At 39.7% G+C, this 22,882-nt stretch overlaps 1 protein-coding gene across 8 annotated transcripts in view; it reads right to left on the reverse strand.

The window, feature by feature from the left end:
• The window catches only part of EEIG2 (EEIG family member 2), a 149,642-nt gene extending 127,087 nt beyond the window's left edge, over positions 1 to 22,555 (reverse strand). For 2 of the 8 annotated variants that reach the window (XM_049700800.1, XM_033434298.2), the window contains exon 1: positions 22,076 to 22,535. In XM_049700800.1, the coding sequence (XP_049556757.1) occupies positions 22,076 to 22,215 (140 nt within the window). In that variant the 5' untranslated portion in view covers positions 22,216 to 22,535. Of the gene's footprint in view, positions 1 to 22,075 lie in introns of all 8 variants that reach the window. The other 6 variants (XM_049700790.1, XM_033434280.2, XM_049700779.1 and 3 more) reach the window with 6 other exon arrangements.
• Between the last annotated feature and the right edge of the window lie 327 nt (positions 22,556 to 22,882).

Genomic DNA, 22,882 nt, shown 5'->3' on the forward strand with positions numbered 1-22,882 from the left:
AACTAAAAGCTGGTTCTTTGAGAAGATAAACAAAATTGATAAAGCATTAGCCAGACTCATCAAGAAAAAAAGGGAGAAGACTGAAATCAACAGAATTAGAAATGAAAAAGGACAAGTAACAACTGACATTGCAGAAATACAAAGGATCATGAGAGACTACTACAAGCAATGATCTGCCAATAAAACGGACAACCTGGAAGAAATGGACAAATTCTTGGAAAAGCACAACCTTCCGAGACTGAACCAGGAAGAAACAGAAAATATGCACAGACCAATCACAAGCACTGAAATTGAAAATGTAATTAAAAATCTATGAAGAAATGAAAGCCCAAGACCAGATGGCTTCACAGGCGAATTCTATCAAACATTTACAGAAGAGCTAACACCTGTCCTCAAATTCTTCCAAAATATAGCAGAGGGGGCTTCCCTGGTGGCGCAGTGGTTGAGAGTCCGCCTGCCGAGGCAGGGGACGCGGGTTCGTGTCCCGGTCCAGGAAGATCCCACATGCCACGGGGCTGCTGGGCCCGTGAGCCATGGCCGCTGAGCCTGCGTGTCTGGAGCCTGTGCTTCGCAACGGGAGAGGCCACAGCGGTGAGAGGCCCGTGTACCGCAAAAAAACAAAACAAAATATAGCAGAGGGAGGAACACTCCCAAACTCATTCTACAAGGCCACCATCACTGTGACACCAAAACCAAAGATGTCACAAAAAACGAAAACTACAGGCCAATAGCACTGATGAACATAGATGCAAAAATCCTCAACAAAATACTAGCAAACAGAATCCAACAGCACATTAAAAGGATCATACACCACAAACAAGTGGGGTTTATCTCAAGAATCCAAGGATTCTTCAATATATGCAAATCAATGTGATACACGATATTAACAAATTGAAAGATAAAAACCATATGAACATCTCAATAGAAAAAAAAAAACTTCTGACAAAATTCAACACTCATTTATGATAAAAACTCTCCAGAGTGTAGGCACAGAGGGAAGCTACCTCAACATAATAAAGGCCATATGTGACAAACCCACAGCCAACATCGTTCTCAATGGTGAAAAACTGAAACCACTTCCTCTAAGATCAGGAACAAGACAAGGTTGCCCACTCTCACCACTATTAATCAACATAGTTTTGGAAGTTTTAGCCACAGCAATCAGAGAAGAAAAAGAAAAAAAACGGAATCCAAATCAGAAAAGAAGAAGTAAAACTGTCATTGTTTGCAGATGACATGATACTATACATAGAGAATCCTAAAGATGCTACCAGAAAACTACTAGAGCTAATTAATACATTTGGTAGAGTAGCAGGACGCAAAATTAATGCACAGAAATCTCTTGCATTCCTATACACTAATGATGAAAAACCAGAAAAAGCAATTAAGGAAACACATGCATTTACCGTTACAGCAAAAAGAATAAAATACCTAGGAATAAACCTACCTAAGGAGACAAAAGACCTGTATGCAGAAAACTGTAAGACACGGATGAAAGAAATTAAAGATGATACAAACAGATGGAGAGATATACCATGTTCTTGGATTGGAAGAATCAACATTGTGAAAATGACTCTACTACCCAAAGCAATCTAAAGATTCAATGCAATCCCTATCAAACTACCAATGGCATTTTTCACAGAACTAGAGCAAAAAATTGCACAATTTGTATGGAAACACAAAAGACCCTGAATAGCCAAAGCAATCTTGAGAAAGAAAAACAGAGCTGGAGGAATCAGGCTCCTGGACTTCAGACTATACTACAAAGCTACAGTAATCAAGACAGTATGGTACTGGCACAAAAAACAGAAATATAGGTCAATGGAACAGCATAGAAAGCCCAGAGATAAACCCATGCACATATAGTCACCTTATTTTTGATAAAGGAGGCAAGAATATACAATGGAGAAAAGACAGCCTCTTCAATAAGTGGTGCTGGGAAAACTGGACAGCTACATATCAAAGAATGAAATTAGAACACTCCCGAACACCATACACAAAAAGAAACTCAAAATGGATCAAAGACCTAATTGTAAGGCCAGACACTAAAAAACTCTTAGAGGAAAACATATGCAGAACACTCTATGATATAAATCACAGCAAGATCCTTTTTGACCCACCTCCTAGAGAAACGGAAACAAAAACAAAAATAAACAAATGGGACCTAATGAAACTTCAAAGCTTTTGCACAGTAAAGGAAACCATAAACAAGATGAACGACAACCCTCAGAATGGAGAAAATATTTGCCAATGAAGCAACTGATGAAGAATTAATCTCCAAAATTTACAAGCAGCTCATGCAGCTCAATATCAAACAATCCAATCCAAAAATGGGCAGAAGACCTAAATAGACATTTCTCCAAAGAAGATATACAGATTGCCAACAAACACATGAAAGGATGCTCAACATCACTGATCATTAGAGAAATGTAAATCAAAACTACAATGAGGTATCACATCATACCTCAGAATGCCCAGATACCTCAGAATGGCCATCATCAAAAAATTTACAAACAATAAATGCTGGAGAGGGTGTGGAGAAAAGGGAACACTCTTGCACTGTTGATGGGAATGTAAACTGATACAGCCACTGTGGAGAACAGTATGGAGGTTCCTTAAAGAACTAAAAACAGAACTAACATACGACTTAGCAATCCCACTACTGGGCATATACCCTGAGAAAACCATCATTCAGAAAGAGTCATGTACCACAATGTTCATTGCAGCACTATTTACAACAGCCAGGACATGGAAGCAACCTAAGTGTCCATCGACAGATGAATGGATAAAGAAGATGTGGCACATATATACAATGGAATATTACTCAGCCATAAAAAGAAACAAAATTGAGTTATTTGTAGTGAGGTGGATGGACCTAGAGTCTGTCATACAGAGTGAAGTAAGTCAGAAAGAGAAAAACAAATACCACATGTTAACACATATATATGGAATCTAAAAAAAAAAAAAAAGGTTCTCATGAACTTAGGGGCAATACAGGAATAAAGACACAGACGTAGAGAATGGACTTGAGGACACGGGGAGGGGGAAGGGTAAGCTGGGACGAAGTAAGAGTAGCATTGACATACATACACTACCAAATGTAAAATAGATAGCTAGTGGGAAGCAGCCGCATAGCACAGGGAGATCAGCTCGGTGCTTTGTGACCACCTAGAGGGGTGGGATAGGGAGGGTGTGAGGGAGGCAGACGCAAGAGGGAAGAGATATGGGGATATAGGTATACGTATAGCTGATTCACTTTGTTATACAGCCAAGACTAACACAACACTGTAAAGCAATTATGCTCCAATAAAGATGTTAAAAAAAAAAAAAAGTACTCCTTTGGTATTTTCACAAGTATAATTATTGAAAGGGAACTCTATAGTAGGGGTCCCCAAACCCCAGGCTTCGGACTGTTACCTGTCAGTCCTTGGCCTGTTAGGAACTGGGCCACACAGCAGGAGGTGAGCGGCGGGCAAACTTCATCTGCTGCTCCCATCGCTCCCATTGCTCACATTACTGCCTGAACCCCCCCTCCCCCACCAACCCCCGTGGAAAAACTGTGTTCCATGAAACCAGTCTCTGGTGCCAAAAAGGTTGGGGACCACTGCTCTATAGTATCAGAGGAGGTTTTCTGGCAGAGTAATATTAAATAGTGAATTCCAAAGGCCATGCATAGGTCATGAAGACCTATTTGGAGATATAAATAAGGAGAAGAAAACTGCAGAATGTTTACATTCTTGAGCTCCAGTGTGAAATGAGCCAGTAACACAGCTGCAATATGACAAAATAGCACAAACTAATATTAAAAATGTACTATGAAGGCTCTACTCTGGCTGTCTTGGTTATCTGTAAAATAATGATAATGATACAATAATGAGGAAAAACTCATGCAAGTGAAGTAAATTAAAATCAAAGGCACAGCAACACAGTCTAGATAACTCTACTTGAAGGGAGGTCTGGGGAATAGATTGGAAGAGATCTGTGCAGCAACGGAAAAATGAGACTACAAGGAGGTTGTATATAAAAGGACTGTACTGAGAATACGGTGGGATGTTTCTTGAGTAGCACAGACCTGCTGAGGTAACTCCTGCTGACTCTGACCACAATCAGTGTAAACTTCATGTTTATGCATCACATTGCATTACTTGACATGTCTGATACCATTCCTCACATGGAAGGAAACCCCAGTGGCAGCAGAGTAGGTGAGTTAGAGAAACTGCAATAAATATTTTACACAGCTTCTCAATTATTTTGTGTGCTGGTTTTATAAGGGTTAACCTTAGCAGATTCTTGACTTACTATCAGTTGGTTCTAATTTACAGTTTCTCAAATTAGGAAATAGCCAGTGCTAATACTGCAGTTATTACTGAGTTCCTGATTGCTTCAGGAAGACTTACTTAATTAGTATAATGAGAGAGTTTACAGTTCTCAATTGCATATAATTACAAATGCATATTACATTACAAATTATAATATAGTATAGTATAATTATAATCACATTATATTATTATATGATTATAATTACAAATGCATATTAGCATTGCATTAAAAATGCAATGATTGTTTATTTTTTCCATTAATAGAAATGCATTAACAGAAATTATTAAGGTAACTTATGGTTGCTTATAAAACGTTGTTTACTGATGCAGCCTACAAGCAATTTTGGAAACAATAACCTTCTTCTGCAAGGAGACAATCTTTTCTAACTACCTTCCTGGACAATCTTTTCTAACTACCTTCCTGGGGCTGTTATTTCTAAAACTTTTTCTGCCTTGTACATAGAGTAAATAGTAATGTCCACAGGACAGTTCAAGTAAGATACTCATTTGAACTTTCTGGAAGTCAATCCTTAACCATAAGGAATGACCAAAATGGGGAGACCTTCATGTCGAGATGGTACCCAGAGGAAACACTAAAAAACAAACAAACAAACCAAAAAACCTTAAGGGACTCTGAATTGCCCTCAAAAGATAACCATAGGAGATAAAATGTTAATAACTTTATGTTTAAACACCAGCAGTAGAGAATTCCCAGAAATTGCTATTGAAATGTGGCTACAGTCTCTGAACAAGGAAATATATAAAACTGTAACTAGAAAGAAAATGTCACTAAATGAGTTCACTCTAATGCTATGTTAGTGATGATTCACTATGATGAAATGAAGCAAACATGTAAAGTCCAAAATCAGTACTATGGGTAGTTCATTATTTCATTAAGATAAAATAAGTCTTGGGTGTAAGCTAGTTTCTAAGCCACAGTGCTTGGAAATAGCATTTGATTAGGAAAAGCCTAAGAATTTCTTCTGAAACCAGTAAACAGGTTTCAGGTCAGAACAAAATATTTTTCTTTAAGACAAAAGAAAGACTTTCAATCATGGGTTTGTTTTTAATATTTGTATCCCTGTTTTCTCTTACACTATTCCTTTGCCCCGACCTATAATCATGTTCAAATCTCTATCCTAAAAATAAAAACATAAAATAAAATTGTTTGTTCCTGATTTCCCCGTTTTAACTAATTCTCCTTTTCTCCTTCTCTTCATTAACAAACTTTGCAAAAGAACAATCACACACAATGCTTCTGCTGCTTTACCACCTGCTCACTCCCTAACCCCTTGGAACCTGGTTTCTACTCCTATGACTCCAATGAAACTACTCTCTCAAGTTCATCACTGGACAGTCACATGCAAAAGAATGAAACTGGACCACTATCTTAAACCATACACAAAAATTAACTCAAATTGAATTAAACTGAATGTAAGATCTGAATCCATAAAACTTACTGAGGAAAACATAGGTGGTAAGCCCCTTGTCATTGGTCTTGCCCCTGATTTTTTGTATTTAACACTGAAAGCAAAGGCAACAAAAGCAAAAATAAGCAAGTGGGACTACATCAAACTAAAGAGCTTCTGCATATCAAAGGGAACCATCAACAAAATGAAAGAGGAACTTACTGAATGGGAGAAAATATTTACAAATCATATATCTGATAAGAGGTTGATATCTAAAATATATTAAGAATTCATACAACTCAACAGCAAAAAACAAACAATCCAATTAAAAAATGGGCAGGGTATCTCAATGGACATTCTTCCAAAGACATACAGATGGCCAATAGGTACACAAAAAGGTGCTCAACATCACTATTCATCAGGGAAATGCAAATCAAAACCACAATGAGCTATCACCTTACACCTGTTAGAATGGCTATCATCAAAAAGACAAGAAATAACTGTTGGTGAGGATGTTGAAAAGGAGAACCCTTGTGCACTGTTGGTGAGAATGTAAATTGGTGGAGCCACTATGGAAAATAGTGAGGATGTTCTTCAAAAAATCAAAAACGGAACTACCATATGATTCAGCAATTCCATTTCTGGGTGTTTATCTGGGGAGGGGGAAGAAAAGGAAACACTAACTCTAGAAGATACCTGCATCCCCCACCCTCCATGTTCACTGCAGCATTATTTACAATAGCCAAGATATGGGAGCAACCTATGTGTCCATCAATGGATGAATGGACAAAGAAAATGTGAGATACCTACACACACACCCTCACACACAATGGAATATTATTCAGTCATGAATAAGAATATTGCCATTTTCGACAACACGGATGGACCTTAAGAGCATTATGCTAACTGAAACAAGTCAGAGACATATGGACAAATAGTGCATGATCTCACTGATATGTGGGTGGGTGAAATGGGTCAAGGGGGTCAAAAGGTACAAACTTCCAGTTATAAAATAAATGTCATGAGGTCATGGTGACTACAGTTAATAATACTGTATTGCATATTTGAAAGCTACTAAGAGTAGATCTTAAAAGTTCTCATCCCAAGAAAAAAAAGTTTTTTGTAACTATGTATGGTGATGGATGTTAACTAGACTGATTGTGGTGATCATTTCGCAGCATATAAAGATATTGAATTATTACGTTGTACATCTAAAACTAATATAATGTTGTATGTCAATTATGCCTCAATAATTAAAAAAAAAAAGTTCACCAAAGACTTGCCAATTGTCAAATAAAGAGAGCAGTTCTCACACCATTCCACCTTTCCACTCTATGGCAGGGCTGAACACCCTACACCCCCGTCAAGTTTTTTCTTGTTTAGCTTCTGTGATGCCAAATTCTCTCCAATGTTTTGGTCTCATTTTTCTTAATTATGACTTCTTCTACCAAGGTTCTATCCTCTGACCCTTGCATTTTGTTCTATATGCTATCCTGGGCTTTAATTATCTTGTCCATGTGGATTATCTTAAGATCTAGGTATGAAAGAAATCCTGACTACCATGCTCAGTTTAAGATATAAACTCTTGGGGGCTTCCGTGGTGGCGCAGTGGTTGAGAGTCCGCCTGCCGATGCAGGGGACACGGGTTTGTGCCCTGGTCCGGGAAGATCCCACATACCGCGGAGTGGCTGGGACCGTGAGCCATGGCCGCTGAACCTGCACGTCCGGAGCCTGTGCTCCACAACGGGAGAGACCACAACAGTGAGAGGCCTGCGTACCGCAAAAAAAAAAAAAGATATAAACTCTGAGCTGCCTACCACACATCATCACAGGAATGCTTGCACCTCACATTCAAATATTCACAGGAAAGAGCTCAGTATTGGCAAGAGAAGGAATAAATTGAAAAAATAGGAATATCTAAAACAGAAGAATTATTACTTAACTTATAGTACATTCATGAAAGAATATTACATATGGCATTATCAGAATAATATGCTGAAGTGTTTAATAACATGGAAAATGCGTATATTATAATGTTCAGTAAAAGAAAAAAGCAGGATAAAAATGGATTGGAAGAAACTGGAAGGGAATATTTCAAAATTTTAACAGTAATTGTCTCTGATAGGTAACATTTTCTTCTTTGTAATTTTATGTATTTTCCAAATGTTCTACAGTGATCTTGAATTAATTTTAGAATCAGAAAATAAGAGGAATTCAGGGTCATATTGCCTACAAAATAAAACCTGTTCTTCACGAATGGCATCCAAGGCCTGCCAAAATCTGGCCCCCAGTGCAGTCTTGTCCTTAACTATAGGCCCCGAACATTCTCTGTTCCGCTCCACCATCTAGCCACCAAGTGCTCAACACCGTTCACTTTTATGGTTCTGTATTCCTGTTTATCAGGTCTGTTCTTCTCCTACCCCAAAGCAGGACATATTGACCCTGAACATCTTTGATCTCTAAACCATAATATATAGAGCGGGAGGCAATGCTCAAAATTTTCTGTTGGATTAGCTAAGAAACAAAAATTCTACAAGTCTTTTATCCAGCTCATAATGAATATTAATGGTACCAATAATAAACATAAAATTAGCTAAAACAACTCACTGGTTAAGATATCACACGATAAAGACTGCTACTGACTATAAATTGTCACAAAAATTAAGAATTCTTAACAGAATTTAGATAATGTCAAATCTGATCCTGAAAATTTGGACTTTATAAAAATAATAGCCACTATACAGATTAGGTTACACTTGTTTTATAACTCATGTTCATTCTAAAATATACAGAGAAGAGAATAAACACCAAGGAAAATAATTTCATAAAATAAAGACTGAAGTGGAGACTTCCCTGGTGGCACAGTGGTTGAGAATCCGCCTGCCAATGCAGGGGACACGGGTTCAAGCCCTGGTCCGGTAAGATCCCACATGCCGCGTAGCAACTAAGCCCGTGTGCCACAACTACTGAGCCTGTGCTCTAGAGCCCGTGAGCCACAACTACTGAAGCCCATGAGCCACAACTACTGAAGCCCACACGCCTAGAGCCCGTGCTCCGCAACAAGAGAAACCACTGCAATGACAAGCCCGCGCACCACAATGAAGAGCAGCCCCCTCCTGCAGCAACTAGAGAAAGCCTGTGTGCAACAACGAAGACCCAACACAGCCTAAATAAATTTATTTAAAAAAAAAAAAAAGGCCTGAACTGAAAAATAATAGAAATAGTTCAAATGCCTGGAACAGTGCCTGGCACATAGTAGACACTCAACCGATATTTGTTAAATAAAAGAATAAACTGGTATAGAAAATTATCCAAGGAGTTAATTAGATTGGCTTAATGGAGTTTTGTCAGAAAATGCTTAGCCTTATTGAAATATAATTCACATACTATACAATTCTCCCATTTAAAATATACAGCTCAATGGTTTTTAATATATTCACAGAGTGCGAAACCACCACCACAATCAATTTTAGAACATCTTCATCACCTCCAAAAAAAAGCTCATACCATGAGTAGTCACTCCCCATTTCCCTCCAACCTCCCAATCCTAGGCAACCACTGATCTATTTTCTGCCTCTGTAGACTTTGCCTATTCTGGACATTTCATATAAATGGAATCATAAAATATGTGGTCTTTTGTGACTGGCTTCTTTCACTTAGCATGAAGTTTTAAAGTTTCATCCATGTTGTAGCATGTATCAGTACTTTCTTTCTTTGTATTGCCAAAATATTCCACTGTATGGATTTGACTTACCCATTCCTCAGCTGACAGACAATGCGGTTGTCTCGGATTTTTGGTTATTATAAATAATGCTATGAAAATTCATGTACAGTTTGAACAACATGGTTTTGAACCACACGGGTCCACTAATACACAGATTTTTTTCCAATAGTAAATACTACAGTACTACCCAATCCATGGCTGGTTGAATCCTCGAATGTGGAACCACAGATACTGAATTTCTGATAAGCAGGGCCGACTAAGATAAGTTGACTTGACTGCATGGAGAGTCAGCGTGTAATAGGGAAGAACAAATCTGACTCATTAGATTTATTCCTTTTGCTTTAACCTTTGTGCTTTGTTGCCTGTGCTTAGTCATGCTGGCTCTGAACCTTTTGTAAAAGAATGTTGCCTATAGTCTGAAATATACAGGATAGCCTATTCTCAGGGCTCTGACCTCTAAGAGTCCATTCATACAGAGATAAAAAGTTGTAGAACAGAGAATAATATTTGTTTTGTTGCACACAGGAAGATCATGACCTGACCTACCCGGACAGCTGCAAGAACAAAGGATTCCTTCACCAAGAAGTTTGCAACAACTAACCACGCTTCTCCCTCACTTTGCCTTTAAATGGTCCTGCAATAAACCTTTCTCTGCTCCAAACGCTCCGAAGTCTGACTTTTCAGTTTGTTTGGCCTCATTGTGCGTCAGGCAAGTGCTCCGACCCCCTACCCCTGTGTTGTTCAAGTGTTAATTGAACAAGTTTTTGTGTTGATATGTTTTCATGTCTTTTGGGGTATATTAGTGGAATTGCCAGATCATATGGTAACTGTTTAACATGTGAGGAATTGCCAGTCTGTTTTCTAAAGCGTTGCACTAGAAAATGCTTTCTGATGAAGATACAGTATTGATGTACCACTCTTAAAAATAGTTTTTGATAATAAACACAAGTCAAAACATTATCAGAGTCAAAATGTCTGACATTTTCATCCCATTTCCCCCCTACTGGTTAAATCCTACTAATCTTTCAAAGCTCAGCTTGCAGGCCACCTCTTCTAAGGAGTCTTCCCTACTTTCTCAGAATTAATAGCTCCATTCCTCCTTTCAACTGCCGTAACAATTTTATTTGTACACTTACTATATACAGCCTTTGTCACTCTGCCCTATATTGCATTTAACAATATGTCAGTATCTCCCAATAAAGTGCAGGCTCCTGGATGGTAAAAATTATATTTTATACCAATGTTTACAGTAATGATTATTGTGAAGAATATATCATTTGAGATGATGAAAAGAGCTCATGCAAAAGATGTAAGTAAGCATCATACACACTATTTTCACAGAACAAACTTATCTTCAAGGTACTATACTTAATAAAAGATAAACTAGAGATAATTTTATCAATAAATGCTGACATTTGTTGATGAGCAACAAATAACATATATCTCAAGACATATAATGAGCAAAAATAATGACTTAAATAAGCAGAAACACAAGTGGGGGAAAAAAAGAGGGACTTTCTTAAAACTGTTAAATAAAAATTAATTACCAAATAAGCCAATATGTCTGTATTTTGTTAAATCATATTAGTTGGTAGAATGACTGATCGGACTCATCAATGCTCATTTTGCCCTGAATTTTCTGCAAATTCAGGGCAAAATGTCTCTAAATTGCGAAGTTAAAAAAAAAAAGAAAACTTTCAGGACTTCCTTGGTGGCACAGTGGTTAAGAATCCACCTGCCAATGCAGGGAACACGGGCTCGAGCCCTGGTCCGGGAAGATCCCACATGCTGCGGAGCAACTAAGCCTGTGCACCACAACTACTGAGCCTGCGCTCTAGAGCCCGCAAGCCACAACTACTGAGCCCCCGTGCCACAATTACTGAAGCCTGTGTGCCTAGAGCCCATGCTCTGCAACAAGAGAAGCCACAGCAATGAGAAGCCCTCGCACTGCAATGAAGAGTAGTCCCTGCTCACCGCAACTAGGGAAAGTCTGCGCACAGCAACGAGGACGCAATGCAGCCAAAAATAAAATAAATAAAATAAATAAATTTTTAAAAAAAGAGAGAGAAAACTTTCTAATACTAGTTCACTTTACTCGAATATATTAACATGTAAATAACTGGCTTGGCCTAATAAAAATTGGGGGAAGAGTGTAAGATATTTATTCATTTTTAATAATTGTGGAAAAATATAACAAAATTTACTATCTTAGCCATTTTCAAGTGCACAGTTCAACAGCTTCAAGTACATTCATATTGTTGTGCCCCAAATCTCCAAGAACCCCTTTCATATTGTAACACTGAAACTCTGTACCCACTGAACAACAACTCCCCAATGCTCCCTCCCCTCAGCCCCTGGCAACCATCATTTTACTTTCTATCTCTGTGAATTTGACCACTCTAGGTAGCACATATAAGTGGAATCACACAGTGAATGGTAGGTGAATGGATAAAGTATGGTACAACCAGATAAGAGAATATTATTCAGTGTGAAAAAGAAACGAGCTATCAAGCCATGAAGACATGGGAGAAATCTAAACGTATATTACTAAGTGACACTAAATTATTTTATATCCATATTAGAAATCTTAAGGCCATTCAGTTGTATGTATACTTTTCACCCCTGTAATCCACAGGAAAAGACCATAGTGCAAGTCCTGGTCACCTATTCTCCCTAAGTCTCCAGACTGCTCGTTCCTACAGTTCTTTTCTTCCTCACCCTGATTCATTCTTCTGTTGCTGCTCTCTTTCCCAACTCATTCTACCACACCACCTGAAACCCGGGTTCCAGGGTTGAACAAACTCTACATTCTCAACCTCTTCACCTAACAGTCTACTCACTGCCTAAGTGAAACCTGGCTAGCTCGTGAGCACACTACTTGTGTTGAAGCTCTATAGGGGGTAGTGTTCTCCACTCCCATCTTCCACAGGAGGCAGCAATAGCATTTTCCAAACTCCTCAGTGCCACTTGCAGGCTGTTACCTTTTTTCCTTTCAGCTTGAGGCACATGACATATGGCTATGTCACACTCTTCTTCTCCTGGTTAATGTCACACAGAAGTACCTTTCCCTCTCTCTCTCTCTCTTCACTCCAACACCTGCAATCATACTGGCTATTTTAACACTGTGCAAATAACCTAACACCCTAGACCCAGAGTTCTTTGCCTTATGCCTATCCTCATACCATTTCAGTAACACCTATACCCTGGACCTTGCCTACTCTCTAGACTTTCTCTAGAGAAAGATGCAGGAACATGCATGTTGCCATCACTAAAATTCACGTTCTAAATTTCAGTTAGGCCTTATCTTTGGTCAGCTGCTTCTCTCATTCCTTATAGAAGCTTTTCTGATTTTTTATCATTATCCTCATATCCCTCACTTCATCTTTTTTGGCTCCTACTGAGAAAGCTAAGGTCATCAGATGAGAATTCTCTTAAATTCCAGCCCTACCTAAGCTAACCTACTAACTTTGCATAAGTCACTCCTTTGCTCTTGGTTCCCTAGATGCTTGAGTATCCAAGCAAGCCCAGACTCCGTGAAATGACCACTCTCTCCTGCTCTTTATGTGGCAGCAGTAATACACCACTATACTCACAGTACTTCCAGCACACACCATGCCGCTGTTCCTTGCCACTGTGTGTACTGTTCCTTCTACTGTTTCATCTCCTTCTCCAGCTAGACTTTTTTCGAAACCTTGCTAAAAAATTATCTTCCATGACACTTCCCCTGACCCACCCCCTCCAAAAAAGAAAAAAAAAAAAAACCAGTTAAACACTTCTTCCTACCTTTTCTTGTATTTCTACTACTGTAAATTTTACACTGCATGGAAAATTTTTATAGGTAATTAAAAGAACAAATTTGGGTGAAATGAATGGTAGAAACAAGAAGTACAGGAATTGAGTAAGAGGTGAAATCATAGTAGGGACGATGAAAAAAGATTTCGTTCATTCAACAAACAACGAATATTTATTAAGGACATAGTATATGAAGTAAGTGTTGGAGGAAAGCAGTGGGTGGATTGTAGGCTGGGACAGATGTGGGCATAAAGCTGATGAGACATTTGCTCTAGATCTTGAAGAATGCTTGGAATTTCAATCAACTAAAAGAATGGTAAAGAAGAGGTGGAAATAGGAGAGAGTACCAAGGAGACAGAAATGCACACATATTTGGCTAATATAAACTGACCGGTCTTGGCTAAAATGGGAGGTTTAGAAAGAGCAGTATTAGGAAATAAAATTGAAAGCTTAATCATAGAAAACCTAGAGTTAGCAAGGGCCTTAAGAATCACCTAGGTCACCCATCCTTCTAATGAAGGATAACATTCCTGACAAATGGACAAGGTAGCCAATTCACTAACTACCGTCTTCTTTTAAATGTTACAGATTATCTTTTCTGTTATTATATTGAATAGAAACATGCCATCTTCAACATTTCCCCACTGGTCCTGTTCTCTCCTCTGATGTACCCAGCATAAGTCTATTCCCTCTTTATGGGACAGTCTTTCAAATATCTTTCATTTAATCGACGTGTGATCTTGAACAAATTGTGTGGCTTTTCTGCAGATCAACTTTCTCTTCTCTAAAAGAGAGGAGTGGCAGAGGCTAACTGTCCTCTGATAGCCGTCTTCCCCTTCTCTTTATTGTAACTGACTCTTTTGCTGGGCACATGGACACCCAGCAAAGACGGCATTTCTTATCCTTCCTTGGGGCTGGATGTGTCCTCGTGCTCAAGTTCTGGTCAACAGGCTGTGAGCAAAAAGGATTTCCCATTCCCCTTTCCTCCTTCCCAGTGGCTGGAATTCGGACGCGGGGTGAGCCAACTTAGTCCCTGGGGATGAGAACAATATCTGGTTGGGTATAACAGAGCAACCAGATAAAGAGTCAGGGCCCCTGATAACCTGATGGGTCAGAGCCACCACATCAGCTTGGGCTTTTTATATGTGAGAGAAATAAATTTCTACCTAGTTTAAGCCACTTGTTATTTTTCAAATATATGTGTTACAGAACTTGATCTATATCTTAACCCAACAGGAGGTAACACATCTATAAAAAGGATTTTGTAATACATAAAATTAGGAATGTAAAATATACATGTACACATGCTCAATTTTTAGTATTTGAACACCATCATCTTCCCTTGAGACTCACCCCAGTCTCCTGTTATGAACACAGTTCGGGATTCCTCAGAATCTTACTTGATCTTACTGGATCTCTACTTGATAATATCCCTCAAAGGCTGACACCCCAAATTGAACATTAATTCTTTATAAGCTGTGTACATAGGACAGCATATACTTCCCCATATGACTTCCCCATGTATTTAATTTGGGAATCTCTGTGTATTTGTCATTCTTAGCAAAGCTACAACAGATCCTTTCTCCAAATATCTGCATTCTTTCAATAAATATTTATAAACTGCCTAGTGTGCAAGGCTTAGACATACAATAGTGACTATTAACTTACTAGTGGAAAATGGCATTAATAACAGTTTTACAAGGTACAACAATCCAGTAATGAAACAATTTGGAGGACTTACAACTGGAAAGTCACACCTTGAAAAAAACAGTACGTGCATGAGTACTATGTTTCTCATCTTTCATATACAATAACTTTGGACAAATCTAAAGGGGCCAGGTCTAATGACTTGTTTAGTGGTGTCACACACTGGAACCAGTTTTCTCAGACTAGCATTCAGAAAAAGTCATACTATATATATTTATCTACTGTTTTGTTAAAACATAAGAATGAGAAAACATGTAACATAAAATTTGAGAGGCAACAGAGTTTTGTGATTAAGAGCATACCCTGGAGCCAGACTGCCTCCCTGCCCTGCCACTTACTAGCTGTGTTAACTTTCAGCACCTCTTTGGGCTTGTTTCCTCAGGTATAAAATGAGAGTAATAGCAGTAGTAATAATAGTGATAATGTAGTAATAGTACCTTCCTCCTAGGATTATTTTGAGGCTGTAAAGGCTTAGAAAAGTTCCTGACACATGGGCAAAGTGCTAGCTACTTTTGAAAAAGTACTAGCTCAATTAAGCGTCAGCTACCATTTTTATAGCTATTATAATAATGCGAATAGATGACCTCATTTCTGGTCAGGGTATAAATAATTTTGTGCCATACAGTCAAACAGCATTATTTTTTGTATTTGTTACTTATTATTAATTTTTTCATCTTAAAAAAGTCAATTTAATGTATCAAAGGGCAAGTTAATAATATACATATATCAGAAGTCTTAAAACTGCCCTTTGACTCAATAATTCCATTTCTAAGTGTGAATCCTAAAAAAATAACAATGATGTGCACATCTTTAAGGATGCTCAATTTAGTGTGTTTATAAAAATGTTAATAAAAAAGAAAGCAAAGAAGACTATTTCAAAAGGGGCTTTGTCCAGCAAACCATGGAAATCCATACAATGGAATGGTATGCATCTATTAAAAATAAGTCTGTAATTGAATACTTAATGATACGGGAAGATATATTAAATGAAAAAAATATAAGTATAGTATGATCCCATTTTGGTTTTTAAAAAAAAAGTATGTGATAAGTGTGTGTGGCGGGTGTGTGTGTATATATATGTGTGTGTACGGATCAATAAAGTCTCCAAGGTTATACATCAAAATAATAAGTGATTATCTCTAGCTGGTTCATTTATATGCAATTTCTGTTCTTTTTGCTTTTCTATTTTGTAAGTTTTTCACATGAATATGTGTTATTTTTGAAATAAGGAAAAAAGTTACTAAAAAGAAGTACACAATGTGCAGTGAACTAAAATCTTGAAAACATGAAGAGACTCTGGCCAAAGAGAAAGAAACGCCTTCAACTTGTTTCCAAAGTAAAAGATCCAACACAGATATGCTCATAAACTTCCCAGACACTCCCTGAATTCACATGTGGTTTTCTGCCACAAGCTCATGTGAAACTTAGAGAAGGATTTAGCTATGAGCACAAAAAAAGATGAAAAAAATAAAGCAAACTTGGAAATCCTAAAAAAATACAGGAAAATTTTCTCATTATATTTCTTTATTAAAGCAGACCAGAAATTATTTAACTTGTTCTGATAGTCTTAGTAAACCTCTAAAGTGATGTGAATGCTTTTACAAAGGAAGAGTGCTCTGAAAAGATTTTAATGTAACATTCTGTCTTTTTGAAAGGTCTTCAAAAATATTTTATTAGGCAATAATTTGGCTTCAGTTTATTAGATTATTATAATCATACAATGTATTTCCTGAGTGTTTTATTAACTATCATATGTAAAAATCTGACCTTTTTTAATAACATGTATTACATATAAATACCTTTTTTAACATCTTTATTGAAGTATAACTACTTTACATCGTTGTGTTAGTTTCTGCTGTATAACAAAGTGAATCAGCTATATGTATACATATATTCCCATATCCCCTCCCTCTTGCGTCTCCCTCCCACTCTCGCTATCCCATCGCTCTAGGTGGTCACAAAGCACCAAGCTGGTCTCCCTGTGCTATTCGGTTGCTTCCCACTAGCTATTTTACATTTGGTAGCGTATATATGTCAATGCCACCCTCTCCCTTTGTCCCAGCTTACACTTCCCCCTCCCCGTGTCCTCAAATCCATTCTCTATGTCTGCATCTTTATTCCTGTCCTGCCCCTAAGTTCTTCAGAACCATTTTTTTTTAGATTCCATATATATGTGTTAGCATACGGTATACAAATAAGTACCTTTTAAGTCTTTTTTTTTTTTTTCTAACATCTTCACTGGATACACCTTCCCAGGATAAACTGGATCCTTCTAAGATTAATTTTCATTAATAATCTTTAAAAGGGCAAAACAGTGTAAGGAAATTTTAGATGAAAAATCCAGTACACAGGCTTACTTACAATAGACCAGAGCTAAGAAATCCACAGTAAATATGTCTCCAACTGCTTATCAGGCTGCCACTAAGTGTAGTATGTTAAACATATAACTGACCTCCTCGTATCTCCCCAACGATATGTATATTCCCCTTGCAAAATAAAACAAAGATTCTTCCTGACTTCTTTACTCTGTCATGTCATCAAGGCATCTGTCATAGAATTTTCATTTCATCACTTACTTCCATGAGAAGCCTCCAAGTTCAGGTTCTTATTCACTTCTGCCTGGGTTATTTTAGTAGACTCCTAATTTGTCTCCTCATTTCTAATCTATCCCCATTTGAATCCAAAGAGCATCAGCCCACCAGCCAGCTTAAACATCACTCTAATTACATTACAACCTAGTGCAAGAATCTTAGATTGACTTTTTTTAACATCTTTATTGGAGTAATTAGATTGACTTTTATCCTATAAGCAGTGGAAAGTAAATTCTTTATAATTGCATTCAATGTCTCTATCTTCTGCTAGAAGTTGAATGTGAACTCTCTCAGCAGTCAGGCTGATCTATCACCAACTGCTATTGCCAACTTGCTCAATCAGTCCTCCCACCCACACTTCCCTGTCAACGCCACTTCATCCTTCCAGCATGCACAACTGAAAAGGTGATGTGGTTTTCAGTAACCTTTACAGCTGTAAACAAACTCTTTACCTTCAGAATTTCAACAACACTCACATTGTGTGACCCACTGATTAGGCACTAAATCATACTGTCTCCTATCACCAAGCAATTATCCATGTATGATCTAATTTCATTAAGTAGAGGTAATTGCCTTATAGGCCTTTATATTTGTTGTACTTATATTTGTTGCCCTTGACGGGCAGCTAGAAACTTGGTAAATGCTCAATTAATATTTGGTAAACAATGAATGATCTTCATCTTTAGTTTTCGCACAAAACAAAATATATTTAAATATATTTATTATTTGCTATGTACCTCCAAGGCTTTTCTTTAACAAAATGAATTATTCTTTTACGTAGGTTCATGCATCAGGGGTCCCCACAACCACCCCCAAGTTCAGTGATCCATTAGGAGGACTCAGGACTCAGCATATAGTCATACCCATGTCTAAGATATATCGTACATGTACTACAGCAAAATGATACAAGGCAGAATCAGCAAAGGAGAAAGGGGCACAGAACAAAGTCCTCAGAAACCAAGTGCAAGCTTCCAAGAGTTCTTTCTCAGTGGAGTCATCCAGAACACAATTTCTCCAACATCAAATTGTGACAACACATGTGTCTACCAAGGAAACTCATTAGAAATGCAGTACCTAAGGGTACCCTCCCCCGACATAGGCACCTCCGGGCTGGTCACGTAGGCACCCTCTGCCTAGAACAGGCCAAAATTCCAGACTCCCAGAAAGTATTCAGCACAAATCACACTGTAGTCTAGGCACAATGAGCCACTCCAAAGTTTGATTCACTGTAGGCAACTGCTGAACATTCAGGTTCCCAGATGCCAGCAAAAACACTGTAAACAGGCCTTTCTCAGGAAAGCAGTCTTGGGCCTGCTAAGTTAACCCTTTTCTGTGTAGTTCATTGCATACTTTTATGGGAGAAATTTTAAGTGTTAACTATATTTGATTTTTGAGAGGTACAGGTGATTTTTTAAAAAATTAAAATCTAGCATTTATTTAGAGATGCACTGCCTAGACTGGTACCCAAGAATGAAAAGTTTAACACTTAAAACTTAAATGCCTTTAAAAAAAATTTTTTTTATTGGGGTATAGTTGCTTTATTTTTTTACTTTTTTAAAGATTTAATTTTATTTATTCTTGGCTGTGTTGGGTCTTCGTTGCTGCATGCGGGCTTTCTCTAGTTGCGGCGAGCGGGGGCTACTCTTTGTTGAGGTGCACGGGCTTCTCACTGCGGTGGCTTCTCTTGTTGCGGAGCACGGGCTCTAGGTATGTGGGCTTCAGTAGTTGCGGCACGCAGGCTCAGTAGTTGTGGCTCCTGGGCTCTAGAGTGCAGGCTCAGTAGTTGTGGCCCACGGGCTTAGTTGCTCCGTGGCATGTGGGATATTCCCGGACCAGGGATAGAACCTGTGTCCCCTGCAATGGCAGGTGGATTCTTATCCACTGCGCCACTGGGGAAGTCCCAGAATAGTTTCTTTACAAAGTTGTGTTAGTTTCTGTACAGCGAAGTGAATCAGCTATATGTATACATATATCCCCTCGCTTTTGGATTTCCTTCCCATTTAGGTCACCACGGAGCACTAAGTAGAGTTCCCTGGGTTATACAGTAGGTTCTCATTAGTTATCTATTTTATACATATTAGTGTATATATGTCAATCCCAATCTCCCAATTCATCCCACCTCCCCTTTCCCCCCTTGGTGTCCATACGTTTGTTCTCTACATTTCTGCCTTAAGTTATGCAATTTTTAAATAATTCACATCCTTAAGTATTTCTGGTTTTCTTTCTTTTTTCTTCTAAAATGAGGTAGCTTTTTGAAATCAAAACTTGCATAGTTGCCAGGAGAAAAAAATTAAGTATAACATGTAAAGGAAACAAACCCTTTCAGACAAGCTCCTTGTCTTCTTTTTAAATGTCAGTTGGTGCCAGAGCACTGTGGTAGCTGTTTTAGATGCATCGTCTTACTAGATCCTCACAACACCCCCATAAGCGAGTGATGGTTTCTATTTTATAGATGGAAGCCTGGAGAGGCTAAGTAACCAACCCAGGTTTGCCATTGTGGAGCTAGGATTTAGGTTCAGATCCACCTCATTCCAAAATCTTGGTCTTAGCTTTACACCAACTACCTGTACCTAACAAGGAACATGCTCCTTCTTATGAATCACTTCCCTCCAAACTATATGGGTGTTGTTTGGTTGGTTATACAGAGCACTACTCTTAACCTAACTGACTTTGATTAAAGTCACATTTTAGTTGGAAGAAAAAGGGGTAAATTTAATACAGGATACTCTGCTTTTTCCTTTCCAATCTTGCAAATTCCAAATCAGATTACACCCCTTGCTTGTTAAAACCATTGGGAAACTCCATCTTCAGCACAACGCACAATTTCCTCCTTTACATGGCATCAATCTGCTTGAAATTAGAGAGACCTGTATTATAATTTTGGCTTTTCACCTACCAGATGTGGGGACCTTGGGAAAGTTAGTTATGCTGAATCTCAGTTTATTCATCTACAAAATGGGGATCCCTACCTCATAGGCTTGCTGTGAGAATTAAATATGATATTTAAAAGGTTTAGCCTATACCTATTTGCTGAATAAATGACTGTCTGCAATACCAGAATAACTGATTTACAAGCAAGCCAAACCAATAATCTGAGGGAGAAAGGAGGGAGCAGGGAAGTACCCTGACCACCAGGTGTCACCACTGGCCCAGAAGAGCTGGTCTAACTGCCAGAGTGGTGGGTGGGACTTTGCCACAGAAAGGGGTAAGACTCTCATTTGCACCTACAGAACATTCAAGAATTGGCTTTGGACTTCAGCACCTTAAGAGCTGGTACAATATTTGCTCAACCATTCTGAGTTACAGTGTTCTCTTACCAATGTGTTAAAAATGACTGTGTAGATGTGTCATCATAGTTTAATCTAAAAAACTACGCTCAGCTGATTTTTTTTTTTTTTAATTCTGAGAATCAGTATTGCTTCATACGTCCTTTGCTTTGGCCAACTAGACATTTACATTTTTTGGCTTTCATAGGCTTCAATATTGCCACTGCGGACAATTTTCTGGTCCCAATTCCACAACCCATGGACATTATTTCCTTTACATTATTAATAGGGGTGACAGATAAAAGTAAAGCAGAATATTTTTTAGGGTAAAAATGAAGTCCATGAACAGCACATCTAAGCAAAATAAGCATTAACTATGAGCCTTATTCCTTGATCTCAGGAACTTAAAAGTTCATTTTTTAAAATTCCGCAAATTTTCTCTTTTCTTAAGGAACATTTACCCTAGGAGAGATCTGTCAACCTACAAATATCCCTGAAATGACTCAAGGAACACTACCACTCCTAACTTGATTCTGTAACCTGCCAACGACACTCCCTGGGAGTGCCCAGGGGCTCATTTCAAAATGAGAGCAGGGCATTGGCTCTCCTTCTGGTTCTAATTCCTCCCCACTGAGAGCCATTAGCGGTCGCCTCAAGACGGGCAATTCAGTGCGTGTTAGCGCGTAACTGGACACGCAGCTCTGAGATGAGGCACAAACTGTTGTCCTGTCTGTGCCAGGGAACACTTGACTCAAGCCTGACCAGGCCTACCCCGGCCTCATCCTGGACTCCAGCGCCCCCCAGTAACCAACACGGAGAAGAAGAAAGGCTAAAAGCACAGGCTTCGGTTTAGAGCGGGCGCTCTTGGAACTCGAGCAGTTTGGGTTATTTTTGTTTTAACAACAGCTCAAGTTCCACTTTGCATCTCACAAATATGGAAAGGTCTAAAGAGAAACCAGAAGCATCCTCTCCCTTCTGACCATCGCTCCCATTCCAAGAGAATTTAGGAGGGAAGAACAGATACCAGGAACCATCTGGAATCACGAGCACAGGTGGCTTACCCCAGCCGAGAACCCATTTGCAAAGCACTTTCGCAGATCGATACATTCCCGACAGATCTCAGACGGGTCCCTAGAGAAAGAAGAGCTCACGAGGCTGGCCGCCCTCCTGGAGCAAATGGGCCACGGAAAGAGATGCTGCCCATCCAACAAGCCCCTGCGGGGCAGGCGAGGGCGCAGCTGCTCGGGAGCAGCGGCCGGCGCGTTACCTGGGGGACTCGGCGGTGAAGCTGCCGCCGTCCAGCAGCCGCATCTTGCAGAAGAGGACCCCGTTGACGAAGGGCACCGAGGAGAGCTCCTCGAGCTCGAAGTCCACCTTAAACTTAAACTTCTTCTTCTTCATCATCATGAGAGCCAGACGCCGGCGAGCGGGGTGCGGGGGCGGCCCCAAGGGGCGCGCGGGCCGGCGCCGCCGCTTCAACTCGGCCGAGCCGCGGGCCCGCCCAGCCCCATGGCCGGGGCTGCGAGCTGCGCGTGGAGGCGCTGCCGGGGCCGGTGCCGCCGCCGCCGCCGCCGCCTCTAGCGGCAGCCCCGGCCGGAGCGCGGCGGCGGCCGTTGCGCGGACCCCGCCCACCCACGGGGAGCGGTCGTGCTGCAGCTCGTCTGAGCGGTGGGCGCCCTTTCGGTGTGCAGCTTGCAGCCGGCGCCGCCGCCCGTCTGGGAGGAGGGGAGGCGAAGCTCCGAGAACCGCCGCTGCCGCTGCCACCGCCTCCTCAGCTCCTCGGGGTCGGAGGCGCCCCTAGCGGCAGCGTCCAGCAGCGCACTGCCGGGCGGAAGAGGGAGGGCGGGCGTGGAGGTTCTGGGCGTTAGAGCGTCACCCCTCTCTGGGGTTAAAAAAAGACAAATCCTACCAAAAACGAACTTCCTTCTACAGCTTCCTCTCTGCCTTTCTTTCAGTTTTTGCTCCGCCCCCTTTCTTCCCCTTCCCCTCCACTGATATATTTTTCCCTTGGGTTTGAGAGTCATGGGTTAATAGGGTTAATCAGAATCTCCACGACGTTGTTTTCGTCAAATTG

The sequence above is a fragment of the Orcinus orca genome, chromosome 1, assembly GCF_937001465.1.
Source record: "Orcinus orca chromosome 1, mOrcOrc1.1, whole genome shotgun sequence".
Classification (NCBI taxonomy): Eukaryota; Metazoa; Chordata; class Mammalia; order Artiodactyla; family Delphinidae; genus Orcinus; species Orcinus orca.